The sequence below is a fragment of the Electrona antarctica genome (assembly GCF_951216825.1).
Source record: "Electrona antarctica genome assembly, chromosome: 14".
Classification (NCBI taxonomy): domain Eukaryota; kingdom Metazoa; phylum Chordata; class Actinopteri; order Myctophiformes; family Myctophidae; genus Electrona; species Electrona antarctica.
The window spans coordinates 12,872,876-12,898,063 of record NC_136795.1 but is presented as its reverse complement, the minus strand read 5'-3'; the positions used below and the strand labels follow the sequence as shown (position 1 = coordinate 12,898,063).

Below are 25,188 nucleotides of genomic sequence, written 5' to 3'. Positions count from 1 at the left end.
TCTAGCACTAGGGCAGTATGTACCTTCCCAAACATGACTATATGATATTGCCCCCAGATGGTACGGATGACATGTTTCATCACACTTTTCCTTGTGCATTAAGTGTTATAATGACGAATAATAGTAAAGAGACAGATTTTGTCTATAGAAAAAAACATAACACACAAAAAGTCATTTAAACAAGCACTCTTCCCATTCAAACCAAAACTCACCGAGCCAAACATAGCCCTGCTTCCTGTCTGTAATTATAGTCAATGAGTGGTGATCCACAGAACCCTAGCTGTCTCCCTTTAGAAATGCCAGGCCAGTTGTCTACTGACTCTACTCTACCATGAACTATCCCTCTCAGGTCTCAGGTCGTCTGGGACAGGTCTGCTTTCTCTACCCTGAGTCAGAAATAAACGTGTAGAAGCAGAGTTTTTATGTTCTACATACTGTATATCTGGAACAAACTCCCAGAAAACTGCAGGTCTGCAACTGCTACTGTACATCTCTCTGAATACATTTCTGTTTGCCACTGCCTTTTGTTTTTGTTTTATTTTAATTGTATGTATTGTGTTTTGTTTGCACTTGCTTTGAATGTTTTTTTTAAAGAATTTTGAATTGCAAACCCGGACATTTCAAATAGGTTACCGAAGACTGGAGCACTCAAGTCTGCATGTGTGTTGCAAAGAGTGACAGACTCACATTTCAAAAAGCATATTCCTCAGAGTCAAGCAACTTTGAATTGCTTTGTTGAAATGTGCCATTATTAAACTAACCTTGCCATGCCTACCGTATGTTACCATGCCTATGTTATGCCTATGTTATCTCAGCCCCATCGCAGGATCACAGATATAAAATACACAAATACATAAGGACATAATAATGTGTCAAGTCAAGAGGTGCCCAGTTATGTTATATATAGCTGAGTTAATTGGGCACGTATACATCTTGACCTAGAGCTGTTTGAAAGAAGCTTCTGCATTTGGCTCATCAGTGGTAGATTGACTTGATAGTTTCCAGGACCACAGTCAAAGTTTTTGTATTATTTCCACTTATGATAGCAGTTTACAAGGCAGACAGTGTGTCTCAGGGGGACTAATGGTCAACACGGCACCATATGGGCTCCTCTTCAGCAGCACGTTGCCACATGCAGGCCTTCACTTACTCAACTCCTATCAGAGAAATTACACAACTTTCAGGAACAGGAGGTAGGGTAGCCTACTGTTGAAGCCTCCTTATCCAACAATGTTGATATGCTCATCAGCTCATGGTGGTTTTGGGTCCCAGTTGTGATGGCTAGTACAATCATTAACCACTTGAACCATAGCGTCCCCATTCTGGAGCTTACATTCCGCGAAAATAGCAGATCTACAAGCTCACAGCGGCTTGCAACACGCCACGCTGTGAGCTTGTTTTCTATTTTTTATGGATAGATTGTCGAGCAAAAACAGGAGGGGGCCTTGTAAATCAGTTCAACTATAGTGTTTCAGTGGCTCTAAGAACACAATTTGCTGTGAAGACAGCCAAACGATGATGATGGGGAAGATGATGGGGAACCCTACACGCAGTTCACTCAGGTTCTCATCTAGACTATGGAACCACTGGCGCACATGTCTGTATGTCAGAAACTGAACAGTGTGGGATATGTGCATATATGTACCTTTTTATTTATTTTATTTTTGTATTTACTGTTATATTGTATTGTTTGTGATATGGATCCTCCTGGGTCTGAAATAAAGATTGATTGATTGATTGATGATGATGATGATGATGATGATGATGATACAGGTATATTGATTGTTGGTGATAGCCATGCTAAAGACCACAGTGTTGACTGTTGTCTTTCAGTTGCAGGAGGTGAACTTTCATTGGAGCTGTCATTCCATCATGCTGCCACTCACTCACCCAGCCTGCAGCTGTCAGCTTAGTGTTCAACCTTCAGCTGCCATCCCCCCTATATGACACGCCTCCTTAAGCCTAATTTATACACCAATACTAGTAGCCATAGTAGGCTTGCCAAAAATAAACTGATTGTTAGCTTGTAGATCAGTTTGGTGTGTGTGTGTGTGTGTGTGTGTGTGTGTGTGTGTGTGTGTGCCACAGGGCCCTCATTGTGTCCTGCATGCATGCATCTCACAAAAAAACAAAACAAAACAAAAAAATGTAATGTTGCCATAAATTTGCAGACAACACAGGTATATTTTTCCACAATCACTGCGTGCGTAATAAAATATTCTAAAAGGCAGGCAACAATCATAAATCATCAATAGGCAATACTGATTTATGATGGCCTGCCCTAGAATATTACGCACGGCACGTCGCAGTGATTGGGGACATAGAACAGAAGAACTATCGTGACTATTCGTGGGCACTGGGCTCAGTGGGCTGGTGAGTGGTGACCATGTTCTCCCATCTCCTTGCGTACGCCAACGTGAGTCGATGTCCCAATCCGAAAAACAACTTCAGGGGCTGCTGTAGGGGAAGCACTGCTACAAAACACCGTTCACCGCTGGGCGGGACCTCCAGTCCACACACTCACTTATATCACACAAAACACGCCTTCCCAGTCCCATGTAATGGAACGGAACAGCTGCTGAGGACGTGTGGTCAGGCCTCAGCTTCTCTCTGACTCTGTGATCCGTGCCAGCAACTGTAAATGAGCACAGGAGTCACTTTGGAGCCTCCAAATAGTGCGTATATATCGTAGGTGGGCGTATAGATCCGTTCCCGTGGGACGAGGCTTATCCACGTGCCTGTGGGCTCAGGCTGTGACAATAGATTTGGGGGTGACCTGCAGGTCTGGGCTATAAAGCAATTTATAGGCCTAAAAACGATCGTATTCCTTTCACTGTACATGTACACCATATTGGCGCACAGCCACAGACAGTCCGAGGGGACCAAGCAGAAAGGGACATCATCACATTATTGTGGACAGTCAGTGGACATTGCGGTCGGTGGCTCTCTGGGGAGCTGTCACGTTATAGTAGCCGAGCGGAGAGAGAGAGAGAGAGGGATTATCATTACGCGCGTGTGTGTGTGTGTGTGCGGAGCGCGTGTTGTCATCCATCCGCGGCTGATGCAGTCAGTTGAGAGCAGCTAGTAGTGTCGAGCTGGACTCACAGCACAGCGGAATAACGGCGCAACAACCAGCACAGGCTATACTATAGGCTCCACAGCAGTTACACATTCTTCCAGCGCACGCGGGTTGCGAACGAGCGGTGGATTTCGACGCCACGGTTCACGTGTTTTATTCATTTGTTTTATAAAAGGATCATTTATTAATGACAGCGGATCGAGGTTCGGTTTTGGGGGAAACGCACCACTGAACAAAGGATTTATGAAAAACGACAGAAAGCGGTCTCTGCTAACACTAACAGACCAATTCCACAAACCCCCAACCAACCCATCTCGCCGTTCGACTTGTCGAATCGTTGCAAGCAGACAGTAATTGGTGGGTTATTGATGCATATTCTATTCAAGAGGACATAACGACTGAGTGAGCGTTCCTCTTTGCAACCTGGAGCGGGAGGAAACATCGCACTGGTCCACCGCGGTGGGGGACGTGGATGGAGAGTGAACCCCCGTCCGATGGGGTTCATTCCGAAATGTGACATTTTTCCTTAGCCTTCTATAATAATAGCGTGCACGTGCATCCCCCCAGTCGCTCCCCATTGGATTTGTTTACGTCGCTCAAGGTAGGTACAGATTCCACTTAGTAGCTTAGGCTTATCGATTCATAGAGGAGAGTCATTGGTCAGCTGGCAAGATTCATGTGCATGCTATATTTAAACGCGCTTTTATTGCTGTGAATTCATCACCTCTGCTTACGATGGAACCAGGCGGGCTATTTCAGGGCTCGATCATCATCGTCAAACCAGTGGGGTGGAAGTTGCACCGTTGGCATTATTGTGAGAAAAAACGCGATGTTGATGCACGACTATACAGTAGCCTATAGCCAGGTGCATACATTTTGTAATGTAAGCTCGTTCGCTCGGAGGCCTGGCATTTGCTGATGCCAAAAAGGGCACGCTGGTAGGCTAGTAAGGATACTGTATCTGTATCATGTTGTTGGGGAAATGTAAGGTGGCATAACGCGTCGCACCTCGACCTTAGAGGCAGCTTTGGCATTTAACAAAAAAATACAAAAAATAAAACAACCTGCCCAGATAGCCTTTGTGGATTGAACATTGTGGGCTTTTTTCCCATGCCACTTTATTTATTCAGGCTGATGAAAAATGTATGGGTAATTTGAACTGCTACTACTCCATTTTGTGGCAAATCTGGACCCAGAAGAGTCAGAACACTTGCATGTTTTTACAGTGTCATTCAGGGGGACCCTCCCCTCCCACTCTTTATTGCAGACACATGAGGTTAGATGTTATTCTTTATTTTAGGAACTGAGAACCTCCCCCATCCCACCCTTCTTTCCCACAACTCACACACACACACACACACACACACACACACACACACACACACACACACACACACACACACACACACACACACACACACACACACACACACACACACACACACACAGCCTTATAACAATGGTCTTGCTGCTAGTCCCTAAAACAAACTCTCTTCTGGAATCCCCTGTGGACCCTATAGTCGTACAGTATTGTTAAAAGAGTGGTGGGGGATCTGCCAGAGAAGAACATTCCCATTCTCTCTAAACAGGTATTTTGCTTAAAATTGGACCCTATAGGTCAGCTAAACTCATGGGTGTCCCTTATAGGGGATTCATCCCTCCAGCAGACTATCTCTGGCCACCCATGTTCATCCAAGATCTATCAGGAGACAGGAGTCAGGACACTGTATCTTCAGAACCGGTAAGAGGTTGGATATTAACGCTCCACCTGCGAGACGTGAAGATTGGGATGGAATGAGACCTGACACAGCAAATGGGCTCGTGATAGTTAGAGTGCGTATGTGTTTCTGGTCAGATCGCTCCCCAGGGCCTATTTTAGACCACTCTGTGTTCAACCATGAATCAATATTCAGTAGAGCGGAGGTGCTGCTTTATTTTCCCACACTGTGTTTTTATGTTACGTTGAGATGGTTGCTTTTCTCTTGGGACTCTCCATGGCGCTCCCACCATATGTATCTTGTTTGGATAATCGTGTGTGTGTGTGTGTGTGTGTGTGAGAGAGAGAGAGAGAGAGACCATGACCTCTTTATTAAACATGTACACCTGACACAACCTAGCGTGAGAATCGTGTGTGTGAACACTGAACAGCATGCATGGTTTCATGGGAACTTCCCTGCTTCCCCTTGTATTTGTGCACAGGTGTACCCTCCACACACACACACACACACACACACACACACACACACACACACACACACACACACACACACACACACACACACACATTACACTCCAGGCAGAAGTGAACTCATGACACATAGCAGACAAGGCTTCGTTCCAGGTTGCGAGCTTCCCCCGCACATCCTGCTGCTATGTACCTTGTCTCACCAGACCCAGTGCTACATTATATATCTTCAGGTGCTTATCATCTTATATTTCTGATAATATATCCCCCCCATCTTCATCCATAATGGATGAACCACCTTGATATCACCACATAAATGGAACACCTGACACTAGGATGTGTATGGCCCTGGTTTCTTGACGTGTGTGTCTTCTAATCCCACTGATCTCCGCCTCCGATGCAGGAATGGGGGGGGCACGAGAGCGAGACCAGGGAGGAGGGGAGGGGTGGCACTGTTAATTGCCAAGTCAATTAGCATACGGTCACGCTGCGAGCCCAGCCGCATGGTAATGAGGCCTAATTAGGAGGAGACTGAGGGGAATAACTCCACTGCCGATCTCTCCGTGCAGACACCCAAGGGGGGGAGTCTCTTTAAAAAAAAGTCTCATTCCTCTTCACCTGTCTCGTTTCAACCCTCGCATTGGTGCCACTGACCGATTCGATATTTCCTCATCCTTCATCTCTCATGGTCTCACGATGTTGTTTGCTCATTACTTGCGCAAGTAATAGTTTTCGTCCAGTGCTTCGATGCGTATGTCGCCGTTTGATGCATATGCGCCGTGCCAGCGTATGACGTAATGACTACTTGTGCTTGATATGGCAGTGGTGTCAGATTACATACATGTATACATAGGGGCATTACCTTTAATCCTCCCGACACTAAAACATATCGTCATTACGTCACCATCGAAAACCAATTACACCCTGGCATTGGGTCCTTTAATCCACATCTTTATTATGTCATCATTGAGAGCTAGTTATACCAGTTATACCCTGACGTCATATGCTGCTACGATACATACGCATCAAACGGGGCATACGCAAAGTAACCACATTATACCGCTAATCAACTTACAAATTACATATAAGCTAAACCTAATAATTCAATATTTCAAACGTTCTTTCACAGAGAAGCTGAGATTTGACAGTTTGTACTTGCGCGCTCTGCTTGCGCACTAGTAGGCCATTTATGGCCTACTTGTGTGCAAGTAGGCACTCGACAGAGTGCAGTTCTAGTTCTCTTCTCTTCTCTTTTTGTCTCCTCTCTATGAGGAGCATCAAGCCTGCAAGATGTTATTAATAAAATCACAGTGTGAAGTGAGGGGCGCTATATATACATCTTTTATGACGTAATTATCAGACAAAACAAACATGGACAAAACAAACATTAAACTCTGTCCATGTCAATGCCGTTTTTAATGTTTGTTTAAGGAAAAACAAACATTAAACCTGTATATAGGAGGGGCTAGAGCCCCTCAATAATGTGAAGAAGAGTGGCTTTGATTCAAGTTCATGGCGTTGATCAATGCAACAGCCATGTTGTGGCTGGATGTCCCTCAGCAAGACAATGACGACTGGAGTTGCTCACTGTTTGTACGTTGCTGCAGATAATGGCACATTTATATTAAGAATTTCCGTCATATGACGATGTCATGCGCCAAAATAGCAGGTCTACAAGTTAATTTCGGTGTGCGACAATGTCGCACGACAAAGTATAAGGCTTCAGAGTGACAGTGATGGAGTGTGGAGGTTTGCCTGCCAAGCAGCTCTTCAGAAGAGGAAACGAGGAGAGAGAGAGATTTAAGCCCTCAGGAGATTCTCGTCCTCAACGTTGGTCCTGTGACCCACACCATTCCCCTCTTCCTCCATGAACCTTGCCTCAGGACAAACTCTGTCTCTGGAAGTTTACTTCTAGCCAATTATTGTCAGAGAATAGGAAATGCTCAAAACAGCTTGGAGGTGGAGGTAACAGAAGATACCTCCTGTTTGACATGCCTACTATTTATAAGCATAGTTAATCACTTCTGCTGACTCAATTAGCAACACAGATGTGTTTGTAATGCAAAGTAAAGCACAGCACAGCATTGAGGTAGTACCTCCAGACACATTAATTGGCAGTATAGAGAAATTCCATAAGTATCTTAGTGTACATTTATCCACTTTCAACCTGGCATCCCTATTGTAGGCATGTCATTAGATGTGGGCAAAAACTTTTAAAAATCTTCAAACAAACAAAACTAATTCCACAAGACTGGTGCCTGCCATGCTATCCAAAAGATATCTGATACAAACCCCACTGCTGTTACAAACTGTGGAGGAGTAGGACGTGTGTGATAAAGGGCTGTAGTTCTGAATGGCATCATCATCATCATCAGCTGGCAGATGTCAGGACACTCAGTCCCTGCTTGGCCCCAGAAATAACATGCTAGCTGCTGCATCTGGATTATTGTGTTGCTGGACACACACACACACACACACACACACACACACACACACACACACACACACACACACACACACACACACACACACACACACACACACACACACACACACACACACACACACACACACACACACACACACACACACACACACACACAGTTATTGTTCCAGCTGTCTGAATGGAGTGATAGGTGAAAGAAAGAAGATGGAAGGGAGAGAAGTCAAAACGCAATCATCCGCCCAATTATGGTTATGCTAATTACACACAGCATCTGGTTGTGCACTATGTCTGATAATTATAGTGGATGGTAATTGTACAGGAGGGCTTGTTAGATGATTCACCGGCTCTGTCCATCCATTCTGAAGCAGATTTGAATGGTTCAGAACTGTGCTCACATTAGTACGTTATCTGTTTTCTGTCACCGTCATGGAAATCAGCGTTATGTTATTAGTACGTATGCCACATTCAGGCATTGTGTAAAAACACTGCGCCTTTGCACGCATGCATAATACATGCCACAAGACAGCATGTTATATTTGTATGCAAATGGATCCGGCATAAATGGGCATTGTGCCAGTGTGTGTGCATGTGTGTGTGTGTGTGTGCGTGCATAGTGCATACTGTATGTGACATGCTTTATGAATAAATGTATGTGTGGTGGCACAGTGTACAGTGCTAATGCTTACAGTAATTTATACTCCGTCGTACGGCGGTGTCGAAAATAGCCGATCTACAAGTTGACAATGCGTCACATCCAGCATCAGGCTTACTGTAAGATGGATGTCTGAGGCACCAGAAGACTCCCTGACACTGACAGGCGGATGCAGACATACAGCCATGCAGCCATGCAGCCATGCAGCAACACTGGCAGAGGATGGCTCTTTCCCTAGTTACATAAGACTCACACATAGAGAGAGAGAGAGAGAGAGAGAGAGAGAGAGGAAAAGTGATGAGGGGACACAAGGAGTGGCAAAGGAAAGCTCGTAAGAAAAAAAGAGAGTGAGTGAGAGTTGGGGTACAGAGAGGGATGCGGCCATGTGGGGTAACAGAAAGAACAGGTGGGAGAGAAGAAAACGAAAGAGCCAAATTGGAATAGAAAGGGTGGTGTGCAGAAAGAGAGGGATTTCTTGCGATTAGGTACTTGGTGAAAGGGAGGATGTGGGAGGATGAGGATGTGAGACACATCTTTCACAGCACATCTTCAAACATAGCGGTGACATGAGACCACTACTCCAGCACCGGATGGAGATCCCAATCTAAATGAATAGGGGATGATTTAAATGGGATGGGGGGGGGATAAGACGGCAGCATCCTCCGCTCTGCTATAGGGAAAGGAAGGCTTGGGGCTCTGTCTCTTCACATGACTCATAATATTAATAGGAGAGGAGAGGATGAGAGACTGATGTGTGTGTTGCGTGTGTGTGTTGCATGCGTGTGTGAGTACGTGCATGCAACCGTGCCTGCGTGTTTGCATGCATGCATGCATGTGTGTGTGAGAGAGAAAGAAATGGTGAGAGAGAGAGATTTGTCTTGACTGCAATTCTGTGCATGCATGTCTTGATTTTCTGTGTGCGCATCTACAGTATGTGTGTGTGTGTGGTCACTGACAGTACATTGTGTACATTCTTCAACCTTCAGTTTACCAGCCGGTCAGGACCCCATGATCTGTGACAGAAGAGTGAGTGAGTGAGTGAGTGAGTGAGTGAGTGAGTGAGTGAGTGAGTGAGTGAGTGAGTGAGTGACTGAGTGACTGACTGACTGACTGACTGACTGACTGACTGACTGACTGACACACACACACACACACACACACACAATCACTCAGTGGGCGAGTGAGAGCACAGCCAAATCTTCAAATGTAAAATATACCGTAAGTTTAATGTACACTTCATATAATCATATTGTTAATTTGTTCATATAAGGGTGCTGTGTGGAAGAAGGAAGTTAGTGAACGAGTTAATGTGGTAACAGTCTATATGAGTATATGACAAAGGTCCTGTCTTGTCTCTCTCCGTCCTTCCTTCTCCTCCCTAGAACCCCAGACCACCCCGTCCCGTCCCGTCTGTTTAGTGTGCACTGGTCTGTTGCTGTGTGGCTTTATGTCACTAAACACGAGACAAAGAAGGAGGCAGAGAGGTAGAGAGGACAAGAGCACAGTCAATGTGAAATGTGTGAAAAGGGGAGATGGAGTGATGTAGAAGGCTCTTTGAGGGTGAATGACCCCCCTCCAAAAGCCCACCCCCACCCACCTCCTCTGTGCGCTGGGTGTTTTGCTCCTGTCTGTCATTCAGAGCTGCAGCGTAACCATGGTTATCAGGGCTTTAGCCAGAAAACACCATGCCGTTAGGAGCTAACTGGTTTCTCAAGTGTGTGAGAGGCAAATTGTACAGTATGTCGTTGTTGCAAATGCACATGTAACGTGCGCTTGCACCGGATGGGTGCGTGTGTTATGGGTGTTTGTGAGAGGGTGTGTGTGTGTGTGTGTGTGTGTGTGTGTGTGTGTGTGTGTGTGTGCGTGCGTGCGCGTGTGCATATGCGTGTGCTAGTGTATGTGCATGTAGGTACGTGCATTTAAGAGTTTTGGGTGACTCATCCGTCTGTATGGGCTGATTGATGTTAATGTAGCCCAATAATAACACACCATCTGCATCACAAGGTCATAATACAAATGACAAAATGTCACAGAACGAGGCTCGTATGGAGAAAGGAAAGAGAATTTGAGTTATGGGAGGGGAGGGGTTGGGAGGGTTGTAATGCTTAATTTATACTCAACGCATATTCTTGGCAGGCAACACTGTCGTACAACACTGTATATAAATCATGCGTAAGATGGGATTCAAAGGGGTTTCGTTCTCAGAAGAATACAGTATGCAATAGCTGTAAACAAATGCCCGCACGCTGACACTCACACAATGTTTGTTCCGTTGTTATGCCCTTTGGGGCCTCAAAGACCAGCTTGCATAATGATAATTAACGAGTCACAAACAACCACTATGTTTAAAATGCAAAAATAGGCTATGAAGATAGACAGATCAAAGGCTTTAGAAGAAGCCAACAGAGAAACTATGCAGATAGCAGTCTTGCGCATGTGCTTTGTGAGAGAGAAGGTTTAGTGGGAGAAAATGTATCGCCCTACTTTGATCGAGGTAGATGTTCGCAATCACTGAAGTATGGTAATGAAGTATGGATTCATAACAACATAATAATAGGATGTTCAATAAGGATAAAGCCACTTTAGTGGCCGTATTTGTTCATGAGAAACTAGATGCAGGTGCAGGATACAGTTGTGTTGTGACCAACATTCATGACGTTTTTTGTAAAACATTGACAGCAACACTATTTAGAGTGGCTGTTAATAACTGCATGTATTGCCATGTAACTGATTAATCTGTGTCTAAACAATACAGGTTAGCTAGCAACGTAATGATGTAGTAAGTGATTATTATTTTCTTGTTAAAATAAGTGTTAAATAGCTCTATATTCTGATAGTAGCCATTGCTGTCTCTCCAGCTATTTAGTAAACAGAGAAATGCATTTTCAGGTTGGGAGACGCACAGCACACGCACGCACGCACAGCACACGCACGCACGCGCGCGCACGCACACACACGCACACGCACACGCACACGCACACGCACACGCACACGCACACACACACACACACACACACAAATTATTTTATTTGGATCTGCACAAGAGGCGCAATACAATAGACCAGAATTGGGTTACATTATATGGTCCAACCAGATATAACTGCTGCACATGCTTAACACACAGAGGGAAAAGAAGAAAAAAAGAATATATATAGCACATCGATGAAAAGAAAAAATAATATATATAGCACATTGATGACATACTATTACTTGACACTACTAGACAGGATGTTTGTTTTGTTTTTTGTTTTTTAAGCCGGCCGCCTCACTTCCTGTACTTTTATAGATGTTCCTCCTGGTACCTCACTACCTGGAACTATTGTTGACATGCTTTTTCCCCACAGCTCCCCCTATGATCAAACCTTGTCAACAGAAAACGAATGCTACACAAAACAAAACATATTTTCCGTATTCCCTTGTTGTCACCCAGTATGTTATGTTTCATTTTCTTTCAATACTCGCATAAAAATAATCAAATTAATAGACATAGACACTGCAGGGAATACCATGATGACATCGTAGTGGTTTCACTAATTATAAAACCTAATATCATATACGGGAGGGGGATGTGAGGGGAGCAGCATTCATAATCCGCATATGTAGAAGGAAAAAAGTGTCCATGGGACCTACTTTCCAAGGTCTGTATCGTCCCCCACTCTGTACTGTCCCAGTTCTACTGTGTGCTGGAGGGAGTGTGTGTGTGTGTGTGTGTGTGTGTGTGTGTGTGTGTGTTGCGTGCGTGCGTGCGTGCGTGCGTGCGTGCGTGCGTGCGTGCGTGCGTGCGTGCGTGCGTGCGTGTGTGCGTGCGTGCGTGCGTGCGTGCGTGCGTGTGTGAGCCTTAGCCTTGGCTGGTGTGTAGTTAAGTCCAGCTCTCTCCCCTGTCGGTCTGGCCAGTTGCACTGTGTTTTTCTGGCAAGACGCTGAAAGAGGATCTAGCTCTGAGGATATCCAGTGTCCTTTATGTGGTATGTAAATACTGTATTGCAGTCTATTTGTAGACGGCAGGGGAAGGTATTTCAGCCATGGCCTTAAAGTGAGCGCAGTGTGTCGAAGCTCTGTGTGAAATAAACAGACGCTTGAATAATACATAGAAAATCTCAATTTAACATAACGACTTGAACCCCAGCATCCCTTTTCTGGGGGGAACATACGCCAAAAATAGCCGATTCACAATGTATCACGTTGCGATACATTGTGAGCTTGTAGATCGGCTATTTTTGGCAAAGAAATTAAGAGAGGGCAAAAAAGCTGTACAGTACAGTACGTTACAGTACAGTAAGTAACTGTCTTAGTTTCACTGCAGTGGGTCATAGTGGTTAACTGAAACAATGCACCTGTGAGGGTCACACTTTCAAAGTTGAATTAATAACTCTGGACTTTACAGTGAAGGAGAAATAGAGGCGTGCATGTGTGCGAGCGCGCACCGTGTACACGTTTGTATGTGTATGTGTTTTCTGAAGGGTAATGACGATGACTCGGCACAATGTGTGTGAGGCAGCTTGGAAAAATGTATGAAAGGTCAGTGCAGAGATGTGTAGGGCAGACAGTTGTTGATGGTGAGGCTGGCTCAGATGTTTGATTAACTGTGTGCGTGTGCGTGTGTGTGTGTGTTTGTGTGTGCGTGTGTGTGTGTGTGTGTGTGTGTGTGAAGTGAAGCCAGGTAGACTGATGCAGCATTGATTTCTTCCTACTCTTTGTGCTGCAAGTGTGTCTCTATAGGCACTTCACTTAAAAGTGTACGTGAGGCACTGTGCTTGTGTGTGTGTGTGTGTGTGTGTGTATGTGTGTGTGTACTGTATTATGTATAGTCTCGCATCTTGGGACTGGTAGATGGACGATAGCGAGTGAAGCTGTTTGTACACTTGAGTTCCTTTCCGTGTATCGCAGTTTGTCATAAAACATATCCATGATGCATGCATCCCTTTCTGTCTGTACTGTAGGCGGTACAGTTTCACATCATGAATCTTATACCTTGTTTTGAATAATTAAAAAAGGCTCTCTGCTGCTGTCCTGTAGAACAGGGGTTCTCGTCGTTTTTGGCTGGGGACCCCCGGAAATGCTTTGGCCATGTCTCGCGTAATTTGGCGACCTCCCCGAGGGGGTTCTACTGACCGAAACGTTGCCTAAATAAGATGGTGTAAATGTAGACGGCGTGCAGGTTATTCTATTTTATTGTACAGTACGATCCCTGCCACCCGTCTCTGAGCTGATCAGGTGTGCATAAGACCTTGCTTTTCCAACTTCTAACACGGCAAAAAATAACGTTGCTGGACATGATATAATAATTAAATTACAAAAAAATTATAATAATAATAATTATTATTATCATAATCATAATAAACTTGATTAAATATCACCTTTCAACACGAAAGTTACAAAATGTAACTGAATTAAACAACATACTGTTACTGTATCGAATATTAGAACAGCTGTTAGAATAGTGACAATTCAAATCAACGACTGAAACAAAGATGGAAATTGCGAAGAGCAGCTTTGGACGTGTTTAAAAAGTCGATGCATAGACTTTGCTAAGATGTGCTCTATGGGAAACACATTCTAGATCAGTGGCCCTGGCAGCAAATGTTCGATCCCTTCTTGACACGAATGTGGAATCTAGGAATAAGGGAGGACAAGAGATAGAAAAAAGAACGAGAGATAGATGGGTTTAAGCATTTAAAGCCTGATATATATTTTGCTTGTGAAAAACAATAGATCTACAGGCTTACAATGTGTCATCTTGTGAGCTTGTAGATCAGCTGATTTCAGTGTGCAACACTGGCATGCGGCTAAGTATAAATCAGCCTATGCCCCTTGAACACAGTCAGAATGCTTTGTATTAGAATACAGATCATTTTAAATGAACACAACCTTGGATTTTCTATTACCTTGTGCACGCATACTGTTGCGAAGGCTCTCAAATGGATCTCCATATATGGGGATAAAAGGCTGTCACTTGGATCTCCACATATGATGATGATTTATGGCCCATATGTGGAGATAATGGAAATATCCAATGCTGACATCGGATTGATGTGGAAACCCCATATAGGGATGTACACGTGTGTCATCGTCATATGCGATTGGATAGCATTGTCATTATGACACAACTAAAAAGTATAAAAGGATTACAGTCAGAGACTTAAGGGGCAGAATATCTTCTAATATCTTTGGCCTGAGTCAGTTGGATAGGATGGAATATCTGGCCAAGCAAATTATAGAGCTTTTCATTGGAGGTTTCAACATCCCGGTTAAGTTCGTATCGAACACCACTGTCGTGGGTCCTAACTAAATAACCAGCACTGGTTCGAGCTATTTTACACATACTCTGAAATGTTTTCAGTCTGATTCACTTCGATTAATGCATTTTAAAGACATGCAATCGCAACAGACTGTTTGCAAGAGCCTTATGTCACTCACCCTCTCTTAACTGCTGTTCATTGTTTGAAACAGAACTATGGCAGATTGTCTGTTACTCAGAGGCAGATGATCACTGTGGAAATAACTGCCAGCGCAACAAACTCTAGAGTCTAAAGCAGGACAACTCCCTCCTCCCCCCATTCTGTTCTTTGTCTTTTCTTTCTTTTCTCTCACTTTATCTTTTCCTGTTTCCATTCTTTATCCTCGGTGCTCACTCTCCTCTCTCTGTTTTGTTCTTTTACTCCCTCAGAGATGGCCAGATTCCTCCCTGTCCTTCTCCTGCTGCTGCCAACGGTGTCCCAGCGTGCCAGCGGCCAGGACTCCGAGGAGTCGCCCAACGCGCTGCCCCGGGGCTGTGGCTGGGGCCTGGTGCGCCCCTACACCCTCCTCTGTGATCTGGACTCCATATGGGGGGTTGCCGTCGAGTCGGTGGCCGCCGGCGGGGCCCTGGCGTCCGTCTTGCTCGTCCTTGTCCTGCTGTGCCGCGTGCGCCACATCAGCGAGGGGGAGAAGCGCAGCGGCGTGGGGCCGATCCTCCTCCTTCTCCTGGGCATCCTGGGCCTGTTTGGCCTGAGCTTTGCTTACCTTATTGAGGAGGACGCGTCGCTATGTCTGCTCCGCAGGGCTCTCTGGGGGCTCCTCTTCGCTGTCTGCTTCTCTTGCCTGCTGGTGCAGGGTGTTCGGCTGCGCAGGTTGGGCCGTGAGCGCCGGAGTCCGGGCGGTTGTGCCCTCACGGGCCTGGCGCTCGGCTTGAGTGCTGTGCAGGGTATTATCGCCGCTGAGTGGCTGCTTCTGACCGTGCTGCGAGAGGGACGCCCCGCCTGCCAGTACCTGCCTCTGGACTTCTCCTTAGCCTGCAGCTACGTGCTAGCGCTCTTGCTAGCTGCGCTGACCGCCGCCACCCTGGCACTGTGCGGGAAGACACGCCAGTGGCGCTGCAACGCCATCTGGCTGCTGGTGACCTGCTTGTTGTCGCTGTTGTTGTGGGTGGCCTGGGTGGGCTTCTATCTCTATGGCAACGACTGGCTGGGGAGGTCCCCCGACTGGGATAACCCGGCCCTGGCTATCGCCCTGGTGGCCCAGGGCTGGCTGCTGCTGCTCTTCCACGCTATGCCCGAGGCCCACATCTGCATGAGACCCCCGCCACAGCCCACCGCCCCCGACTACTTTGACACTTCCCAGAACTCGACGAGGATGAGGGAGACCAGCTTTGACGAGGACATCCCTCTCTCTCACAGGCAGTTTGTGGAGAACCAGAGCTACGGGTACAGCGACGAGAACACTGCAGGTACGCTCCAGCCTGGCATGGAGATTGTAGGCCATTGTGAGTAATGAAACAACACCAAGCAACATTCGGCTTTAACACATTTTGCTCTGTGTGACATGATTATGCATGCAAGTGTTTCTGTGTTCACACATCATTTTAGTCTGGACAACTCAAGAATTGAATGAAAATACTTTAATGAATATAAAATGAGCAATATATAGTTTGGCTTTTAATAGAATAGAATATTGTGTTGGCAACAATTAAGTGCACATTATCACCAATTAAAAGTGCCAAGAGGGATTAATCACAAAAAAGACGAAGCTTGTTTGCATTGTGCTCCAGCAGGTATTGGGTATTAGGTATTTATAGGCATTCTGAGTACACTAACATTTAACCCAACCAAATAAGGGCCTTCTGAATCCCCCATAGTACATGAAAGCAGATCCAAAACAACAGGTGGGATCAGGAGTGGTGGAGGGTGAGCAGCAGTTCCTAGAAGGGCAGCAGCAGTAGCGTGAGACATCGCTGCAAACAAGCAAATGAGCAATGCAAACACCCCCAGTTAAACAGGACAGAGTCTATTAGTGAAGTTGTGCATGTGACTGGTTGAGAATAGAAGCATGGGGCTGAGGCTGACCAATGGTCAGATAACAGCAACTGCACAACGAGGAGTTTCCCGACTAGGGGGTGGGGGTGGGGGTGGGACACGGGGTCCTTCTCAGGGCTCGGGCCCACAGGAGTTACGGGTTTGTAACTGCTCAAGGATTCCAAATTCGAATTAGCGATTCTCATTATAAACGATTAAAAAACGATTCATAATTTATTTTCTTTTTTTGTTACTGGTTACAGGACTTTTTACTATAAGGTGTTTATGTACTACACGTAACCTACGCACACACGCCACCTGTAGATGCTCATTTGTCAGCACTGCACCGACATAATAAATAATAATCTCTGACAGACAGACAGACAGACAGACAGACAGACAGACAGACAGACAGACAGACAGACAGACAGACAGACAGACAGAAAACATTATCCTGTCTTCAGCTTTACAGTCTATGGTCTTCAGTCATATTCAAGTGACTCCAGTCACTTTAGTTCAGCACAGCTGAGGTGTGTGTCACTGTCCAGCCAATCCCGAGAGACTACTGTCCAGCTGACCCTTGTTGACACACGTTAATTAATTACTTGCATCAAGGCAATGATGTTGTGTTTCTGCATCAACTACACCTGATCTAAGATACCATCAAAGCCAATAATTCATACACGGCCCTCTCTGGTATTATATAATTATATATTCTTTAGCGATTCTCTAGCTGATGTTTAATTGAATCGTGACCCCAAGAATTGAATCGAGAATCGTTTTGATTTGAAAAAGTAATAATAATAATAGTTTTTATCGAATCCTGACCCCAAGAATCAGAATCGAATCGTGAGATAGCAGAAGATTCACAGCCCTAAGCAAGTTTATACAATGGGGGTCCGTGGCCTAACAGCATATGCCACTGGGGGTCCTTGAAATTCAAATGGTTGAGAATCACTGCTGAATGAGACAAATATGAGTAAAGTAATGTCGGGTCCATCTCTCCATGTGCCCCCTGTGCCAGCAGGCTTGAGGAGCGCTGGAGGCCATCATAACGGGAGCACTGGCGCCAGGCCCAGTGCTCCGTTCCGCAGCAACGTCTACCAGCCCACTGAGATGACCATGATTCTGAACGGGGGCGCGGTGAGTAGATCAGCACAGTCACAGGTACACACGCACATGCGCACGCGCACGCACACGCACACGCACACGCACGCACGCTGTGATGCTATCTCTTCAGTGAGAGTGATGCAGTTGTGTCCTGCCTCCTGTCAGGTCCTCCATTGTGTTAGAATAGATGGGCACTCTGGCTGGTGCAGGGCAGGTGAACGCCTTCCATTCACCACACTATAAATAAAGCCTGTAGACACTCCACCAGAATGCTGACTGAGGCAACATTCTGTTAATATTCTGGGCATGTATATCGATAAAACCATTAAGCAAAAACGGTTTCTAGGCACTATTCTCGGAGATCTCAAATAGTGTTTAGTAAACGTTCTCTGTGAATATGCGTAACATTCTCTATACGCCGCATAAGAGATCATCACTTTGCCAGAAAAGTGTGTGTCCACTGATCGGTGACTTAAAAAACAACACATATTCTAGCCATTTTTTATACTTTTTGTGTATTATTTCTAATATTTTATTATGCTTCATTATGAATATGTATATACTTTTGCTAATGGTACGATATACCAGGGTTGTGGCTCTTTCGGAGCGGGAACTCTGGGAGGTGGGAGGGGTAAAAAGAATGCTATATACCGGTATAGCAGTGGTTCTCAAGGTGGGGTTCAGGGACCCACAGGTTTCAGGTCCATTTGAAGGGGTTTCAAAGGGGTTTCAAACAGTCTGAAACTCAGGAGGTTATGGGGGGTCCTTGATAAACTCAGGAGGTTATGGGGGGTCCTTGATAAACTCAGGAGGTTATGGGGGGTCCTTGATAAACTCAGGAGGTTATGGGGGGTCCTTGATAAACTCAGGAGGTTATGGGGGGTCCTTGGTAAACTCAGGAGGTTATGGGGGGTCCTTGATAACTCAGGAGGTTATGGGGGGTCCTTGATAAACTCAGGAGGTTATGGGGGGTCCTTGATATAACAACTTTGAGAACCACTGCTATATAGTAAGTAGATAGAAGCTTCTATTGTGACGGACCTGATTCATGGTGTTCTGTCTCTTGCAGGTACCCTCTGCCCCACCCACCTACACGGGGCGGCAGCTGTGGTGAGGAAGAGGATGGGAGAAGATCATGAAGATGAAAGGATGAGAAGAGGAGGAGGAGGAGGAGAAAGAAAAGGGGGTTAGGGTTGAGGATGTATAAGTGGTCCAGGGGCTGGCAGCCATGGAAGAACATGGACTTCAACATGGACCCCATGTCTCTGTGTATAGACTGAGGACTTACACACTCACATGACTGCGCCAATCAGCTACGCCAACTACTGTGTGGGTGTGTGTGAGACTGGAGAAATGGAGGACAGGGCCAGTGTTCTTCTAAAACATCTCCTGTAGCCTACACATCTCTGTAGGATGGTTGGACGAGAAGAAAAACAATATATGAGCGGATGTAGCTCTTGGAAATATTGACACTCAAGTATTATTCTGTTTGAATTTTGCTCCCCTGAGACTGTATACCACTGTTAGCATCCTCGAAAACTGTGAAATGTATCACTTAATTTCCCTCCCTCTATCTCCGTCTCTGGTTCTCTCTTCCTGACAGTGTGTGTGTGTGTGTGTGTGTGTGTGTGTGTGTGTGTGTGTGTGCGCGTGCGTGCGTGCGTGTTACGCTATGACTCGCACCGCTGGCGCTGCAACAGAATCGTGTGGCATTGTCCTCCATTCATCCATGCTGTAGGTGCACGTGCACGTGCACGTGCACTCACCAGCTTCGCACTGAAATAAATAAAATCCTCAGAGATGTGCACATGAGAAGAAGTGTACAGTTTAAGCAATCCAAAAGAATACAGTGCGTGTGCGTGCACGCTCATGCATGCATGTGACGTGTGTGCATGCATGTATTGCCCTTCACCTCAACTCTGGCCCATAACACATCCTCCTTCCTTGGCCCTCGCTCCATGGATCTCTCTCTCTCTCTCTCTCTGTCAGTCTCTAGTGTGCTTCTAGGTGTATCTACTGTACTGTGAATAATAGCACATACCGCCTCATCCTATCACCCGCATGGACAGTGCCCGAAATACAGTATAACACAGACACTGGAATATGGAATGAAACTCCAATGTGGCCACACATTAAAGCAAGAAAAATGACCACCTTAATAGAGGGGGTGGTGAGGCACAGCGCTAAATTAAATGGCATCCGATTGCGATGGGATGGAGCAGATTCCGATTGGATGCAGAAGGCGTCAGTCAGTCAGCCAGCGAGGTAGCAAACGTATGAATCTAGGTCAGACTTGTGTGCTCTCTCGCTCATCTCCAGTGTCTCCAGTCTAAGCCAGCCGGGAGAAACTGTCACTTTATATCAGGGGGAAAACGGTCCACTGTACTTATTCCCTCTATCTGTGTTGTATGTGTGCATATTTATACGCGTGTTGTATTTCTCTCCTTTGTTTTGTTTCGCATGTGGGAACGCGACGAATACACTTCACAGCCAGGACTGTTGGCTGGTGCTACAGTACATTTCCCCTCTTCCTCAATCTCACAAGATCCCATTATGAACCTAGTTTATATTTTGTCGCACGAGAAGTTGTTGAAAATGCGACTCGGTGAGTCAACATTTTTGATTCAAAATCAAGTACATTTTTTGCTGAGTGACTAAATATGCAGTATATTGAAGGCCTGATTAGTCTTAGTCGTGTGCAGTTGTCACGCGCCACAAATAGCAGATCTACAAGCTCACAACTAGATCCGTTTTCGAGATACCCCTCGCGCAACTAAGTATGCCTATATTGTATATATTGAGACAGAGACAAAGAGAGGTGACCGTTTTGTGCAGACATCCAAGAGCCTTAGAGAGAGAGAGAGAGAGATCAGATTTTCAGTGTGATGCACAAGAGGGAGAGATCAAATGAACGCTGGTGCAGAGGACTGAAGGAGGAGACGGGAAAGGGGGGGATGGGTAGAGCAAGGAGGAGAGAATAGATAGGCAAGAGTCTCGGAGGAGAGCAGAACGAGGGGGCTTGAATAGTCGATATGACAGTCAGTGACGTCCCTCTGAGTCCCTTCAGTCAGCCTCCTGTATTGTGTGTGAGAAAATGGCTCCTTCCGCTTCTGCGAGTATGTGTGTGCGAGTGTGTGTCTGTATGATGCTGTGTGTGTGTGTGTTTGTGTTTCTTTGTTGCAGTGTGTGCGCGCGCGTGTATGTGTGTTGTGTACATGTATGTGTGTGGTCGCGTAGGAGGCTGTGCCGTCCTTTGTGACCGTCCTCTTCATCTGGCGAAGCCTCCATTGTCTTGGTGTAATGGTTAGCTCGTCTCTAGCCTGTACGTCCCTGCTGTGCCAAGAAGGACTTCGGTTTCTCCGGGGTTTCGTGTTTTCGAGGCCCTCTACCCCCAAAACCACCTCTCTCCTCCAAGAACCCGCGCAGTTCAATCCTCAGTGTTTAGAGGGTGTAAAGATGAACCCAAATATACCCATACCAATTTGGGTCATTTCACCCTTAGGCCTGGGCTACACTGGGTCCGGAATCCACTCCGCAACGGTATAGCTGCCACTGTAATCAATGGAACGCGGCTGCGGTGCGCAGGTTGTGCGTAAGCTCCGCACATGAATCTTTTTTCTCAACGCAAGCGCTCTATTTTTCCGCGTGTCCGCGGGGATTATGCAGCCCTTCACCTCGCCTTCAGAGGGGAAAAAACAGTAAATTCGGAACTCGACGGATGAAGTGTCGGTGCAGCCACCTAGCTGCGTACGGTTCCGTTCCGTCCCCAGTGTAGCCCGGCCGTTATAATGAAATAAACCCTGAGGGTTTTACTGTGTGTACATAGTTGTGCTGTATAGCATTTGTTTGGCTGTTTATGTTTTTTGTTTTTGGTATATTAAGTTTAGACACCGGTGTTATATAAAACCACTGGACATCTGACTACTGCAAAGTATTTTATTTTGTATTCTTTGAGGGATTTTTAACTGGATTGTCATATATTATGCTTTTATTTTTCACTTGCTGGTGTCTTTTTTTTTTACTAGTATTTTCAAATGTTATTCAGATACTAGATATGCTTTTATTTTTATTTGGATTAACGTTGAACAGAATTATACCATTGTCTTTTATGGGGATGGGATTTCGTGTCCCCTCTGTAACCATGCGGCTGAGATGTCAAACACATGGGTTTACTGCTGTAACCGTCATGGGGGAAACAAACCTACTACTTTTCTCAGAAGTATGAATTATTGCTATGAATAATGTTTTGCACTTCATTCAGTAGATAATGACTGTGTCTGTGATATTATAAGGTGATTACAGAGAGCATGGTGGAATGGTGGAATCAAATAACTTTGACCCTGCCAGTGGTCATACCGGTCACCCTCCCAGCCCCGCTCCCACTGCCCTTCCCCCGCGGGGTTGACCCTGGAATGGATGGTACCGTTCCAGTAGGTCTAACCCTAGGACTGGTGCGGGTCTAAAAAAAAAAGAGCTCGTCCAATGGGGCCAGGCTCTGTTTGGGCTGACCTGGAGTCAGACTATGGGCCAAGGAGAATCCTTGCTTGGAGCTCTGTTCCATCCTTTGGGTGGCCAGTAGCAACTGGAGATTCAACTTGCAGGGCTGAGGGGCGAGGAGGGGGTTCATTATTGTGTTGTTTTCACTCAATGTGGAGTACAAAAAAGAAAAGAAAAAAGAATAATATTAATAGGATGTGACGTCGTAGATTTTGCACTTGTCAACTACCTATCTGTGCATGCTCATCACCATTTCTACTTGTAAGACCTTTCTCAGACGTACTGTTCCATACTAATTCTATTTATGTCAAGGTCATGTGGCAACAATCATATTTTCCGTGTATATCAGATGACACAATTATGTCTGTGCTTTCCTAAACACAAAATAGAGTTTGTTCTTGATATTCTTGAGAGACAAAAAAATAAAAAAAAACATTTATATATATAAAAAAATAAAAATGGTGGAGGTGGTACAAAATACAGGTCCCAAAATGGAGGGACATCATGGATGTCACATCATCAATGGACCTAATTTTAACTTCCTCTGTTGGTTTGAAGACTCACTGGGGGAATAGAGAGGCAACTTCTGAGAGATATATCTCTGTGTTTATCAAAATGAAATAAACTATGGTGAGATTTGCACAACAATTCTATATGTATAGTCTTGTCATCCCTGGGTAGCCCATGAAACACCCCTCCTTTCTGAGTTTCACGTATCCTTAAAGGAGTATCCACCCCCAACGAATTACTTTTATGAACATTTATATTCATCACACACCCCATGAAGCCTTGAATTCATGGCGATTTCTTTCGTTTTTAAATAATTTGATGAGGTATTGTCTCATGAATGCGACAAAAACTGAATTCAAGACTTCATGGGTTGTGTAATTGAGTACCACAGACGAAAAACAGTCTACCGGTAAGTCCAAATTTCATTCTGACCCCTCCACGAAAAGGCCTCGTTGTCCTGAACCCTTATCTATCATTTATACATTATGGATCAATAGTGTGGACTTAGACTGTTTTTCGTCTGTGGCATTCAATTGATGGAAAATAAGTAATTTTTGGGGTGAACTACTGCTTTAAGCCTCATTTATATTCTGTATTACGTGTCGCTTGTTTACAAGAACTGTTTTTCAAGCGTCACAGTGCATCAGTTCTTGTTCGCAAGCAGCGATGTAGGCTATATTGTTTTCCTCACTATGTTTGGGGAAGAAGATGGCTTGTTTTTGTTACCTCACCGCACGACGACAGTACAGGCTCACAAGTCAATCTGTACCCGAGCAAGCCATTATGAGCTGGCAAGCCATGGTGGACGGAAAAATGAGCGCTCCCTTCACCCTGTTTCAGCCAATCACAGGCCGAGTCCTCCCCAGCCACTCTACTGGGGAAACAATGTTGCTCACTGTAGTGTAGAGTATAAGTGAAGCTTTACCTGTTCACTCCTGAAAGGTCTAGCCTCTGGACTGTTCCACTTGGGCCAGCTGATGGAGGTGATATTGGTTTTCACAGCTGTTGACTGTGCAGTGATGCAGCATGCCTAATGTACAGTCTAGAATTTGTTTCCCCTGATTAGAAAACAAAACAAAAAAAAAGCCCCACAGTTAAAGCCTCAATTATGCATAGTCGCACGGCGGTGCCACTTGCCCGAAAATGGCTGATTTCCAAGCCAACTTGGCTTGGAAATCAGTAAGTCCATAACTTAGTTTCACACCGTTGTGCGACAAAGAATGAATTAGGGTTTAACTCTTGTATCTGTAACTAATTCAGGAAACAAAAGCGTTCAATAAAAGTGTCATGTTTATAGTTAACTTTGAATTCCATGTGGTCTTTTTCATTACGTCATGTCTTATGATTTAACTATAAGGTATAGCATTACTAATGTGGTTCAAATGACTGTTTTCTGCTTTTTTTATAGCAATTAGTATACAGTTGGAGGCCATCGATATTGTCCTTTCCTTTTTGCTGAGGTTTGCGTGATCTGCGCAAAAGGACAGTTAACCCATTTTGGGCGGGAACCCCTTTTGGTGTTTTAAACATTATGTTATAATTTAGCTATTGAAAAATAGCAGATCTACAAGCTCATAGCGCGCCACCGAGTGGCGCGCTACGAGCTTGTAGGTCTGCTATTTTTGAAAAATCGTGAAAATATTTATTTCAGAAAACTGGAGGATTTAGAAGGATTTTTTAAAATTTTGAGGTCAGGCCTAAATGGGTCAAATGATAAGGGACAATATCGGTGGCACCCAACTGTAGGGACACCAGACTGAAAGTGGTTAAGAGAGACCACTAGTTACAGTACGTGTATTCCCTACCAGTCCAATGCCTTCTTCACACTTCGGCTGGGTGATCCGGTTTCATCCAGGCACACTGCTACCAGACTCTAGGGAGCTGTTGGCACTATCAGATATCTCTGGAATGAAATGTGATGGTCTGTTTTATCACCTAACCTATTGGCAGCTGTGCCCCGTGGGCATTGAAGTACCTGCGGAGGGAGATACATGACCCTTGCTGCGGCTGGCTGGGCGGCCAAGTGCTTCGCCGACAGGACCGGTCAGGAAAGCCCTTCATCATGTGGGGCACCTCGGTGCTCAGTCACTGGGCTACTGTAGGACGAGGAGTTGCAGGTCAAACGTATCCTCATAGATTTGTTACGCCCATGAACCGCTGGACACAGGCCAGGAACGCACTCTATCTCTTCAATGTAATTGACGTCAAGTGAGGACAGTTACAACCTATACATAGTCTTAAAGTTGACATTAAGTGAGGAAAAAAGTCCAGTGGTCAACATCAGCAGTTTCTTTTATTCAGGATTCCTGCAGGTATTGCAAATCAAATAGCATATTTGCTGCATGACACACAGCAACTGTCTGTAGAAAGATATATACTGAATGATGTATAGTATACTTCTTATGGCATGGGCGGCCCGGGCGGGCCTTCAGAAGAGTC

At 45.3% G+C, this 25,188-nt stretch overlaps 2 protein-coding genes across 5 annotated transcripts in view; one reads left to right on the top strand and one right to left on the bottom strand.

Annotated features, from left to right (window-relative positions):
• The first annotated feature begins 2,994 nt into the window (after positions 1-2,994).
• gprc5ba (G protein-coupled receptor, class C, group 5, member Ba) lies at positions 2,995-22,887 on the top strand. Of its 4 annotated transcripts, none has more exons than XM_079519360.1 (4): positions 2,995-3,680; positions 15,030-16,067; positions 17,657-17,775; positions 18,812-22,887. In XM_079519360.1, exons 2-4 carry the CDS (start codon positions 15,032-15,034, stop codon positions 18,854-18,856), a joined length of 1,200 nt encoding a protein of 399 aa, XP_079375486.1. In that variant the 5' UTR covers positions 2,995-3,680; positions 15,030-15,031; the 3' UTR covers positions 18,857-22,887. The 4 variants fall into 4 exon arrangements, with proteins under 4 accessions (XP_079375486.1, XP_079375485.1, XP_079375487.1 ...); XM_079519359.1 differs by having other exon boundaries at positions 15,030-16,103; positions 17,660-17,775; XM_079519361.1 differs by having other exon boundaries at positions 2,996-3,680; positions 17,660-17,775.
• Positions 22,888-25,053: 2,166 nt separating this feature from the next.
• iqck (IQ motif containing K) overlaps positions 25,054-25,188 on the bottom strand; it is a 22,425-nt gene continuing 22,290 nt past the window's right edge. The window contains exon 9 of the mRNA XM_079519818.1: positions 25,054-25,188. This exon is cut by the window's right edge and continues 938 nt beyond it. The gene's annotated coding sequence lies outside the window, so the exon portion shown is untranslated.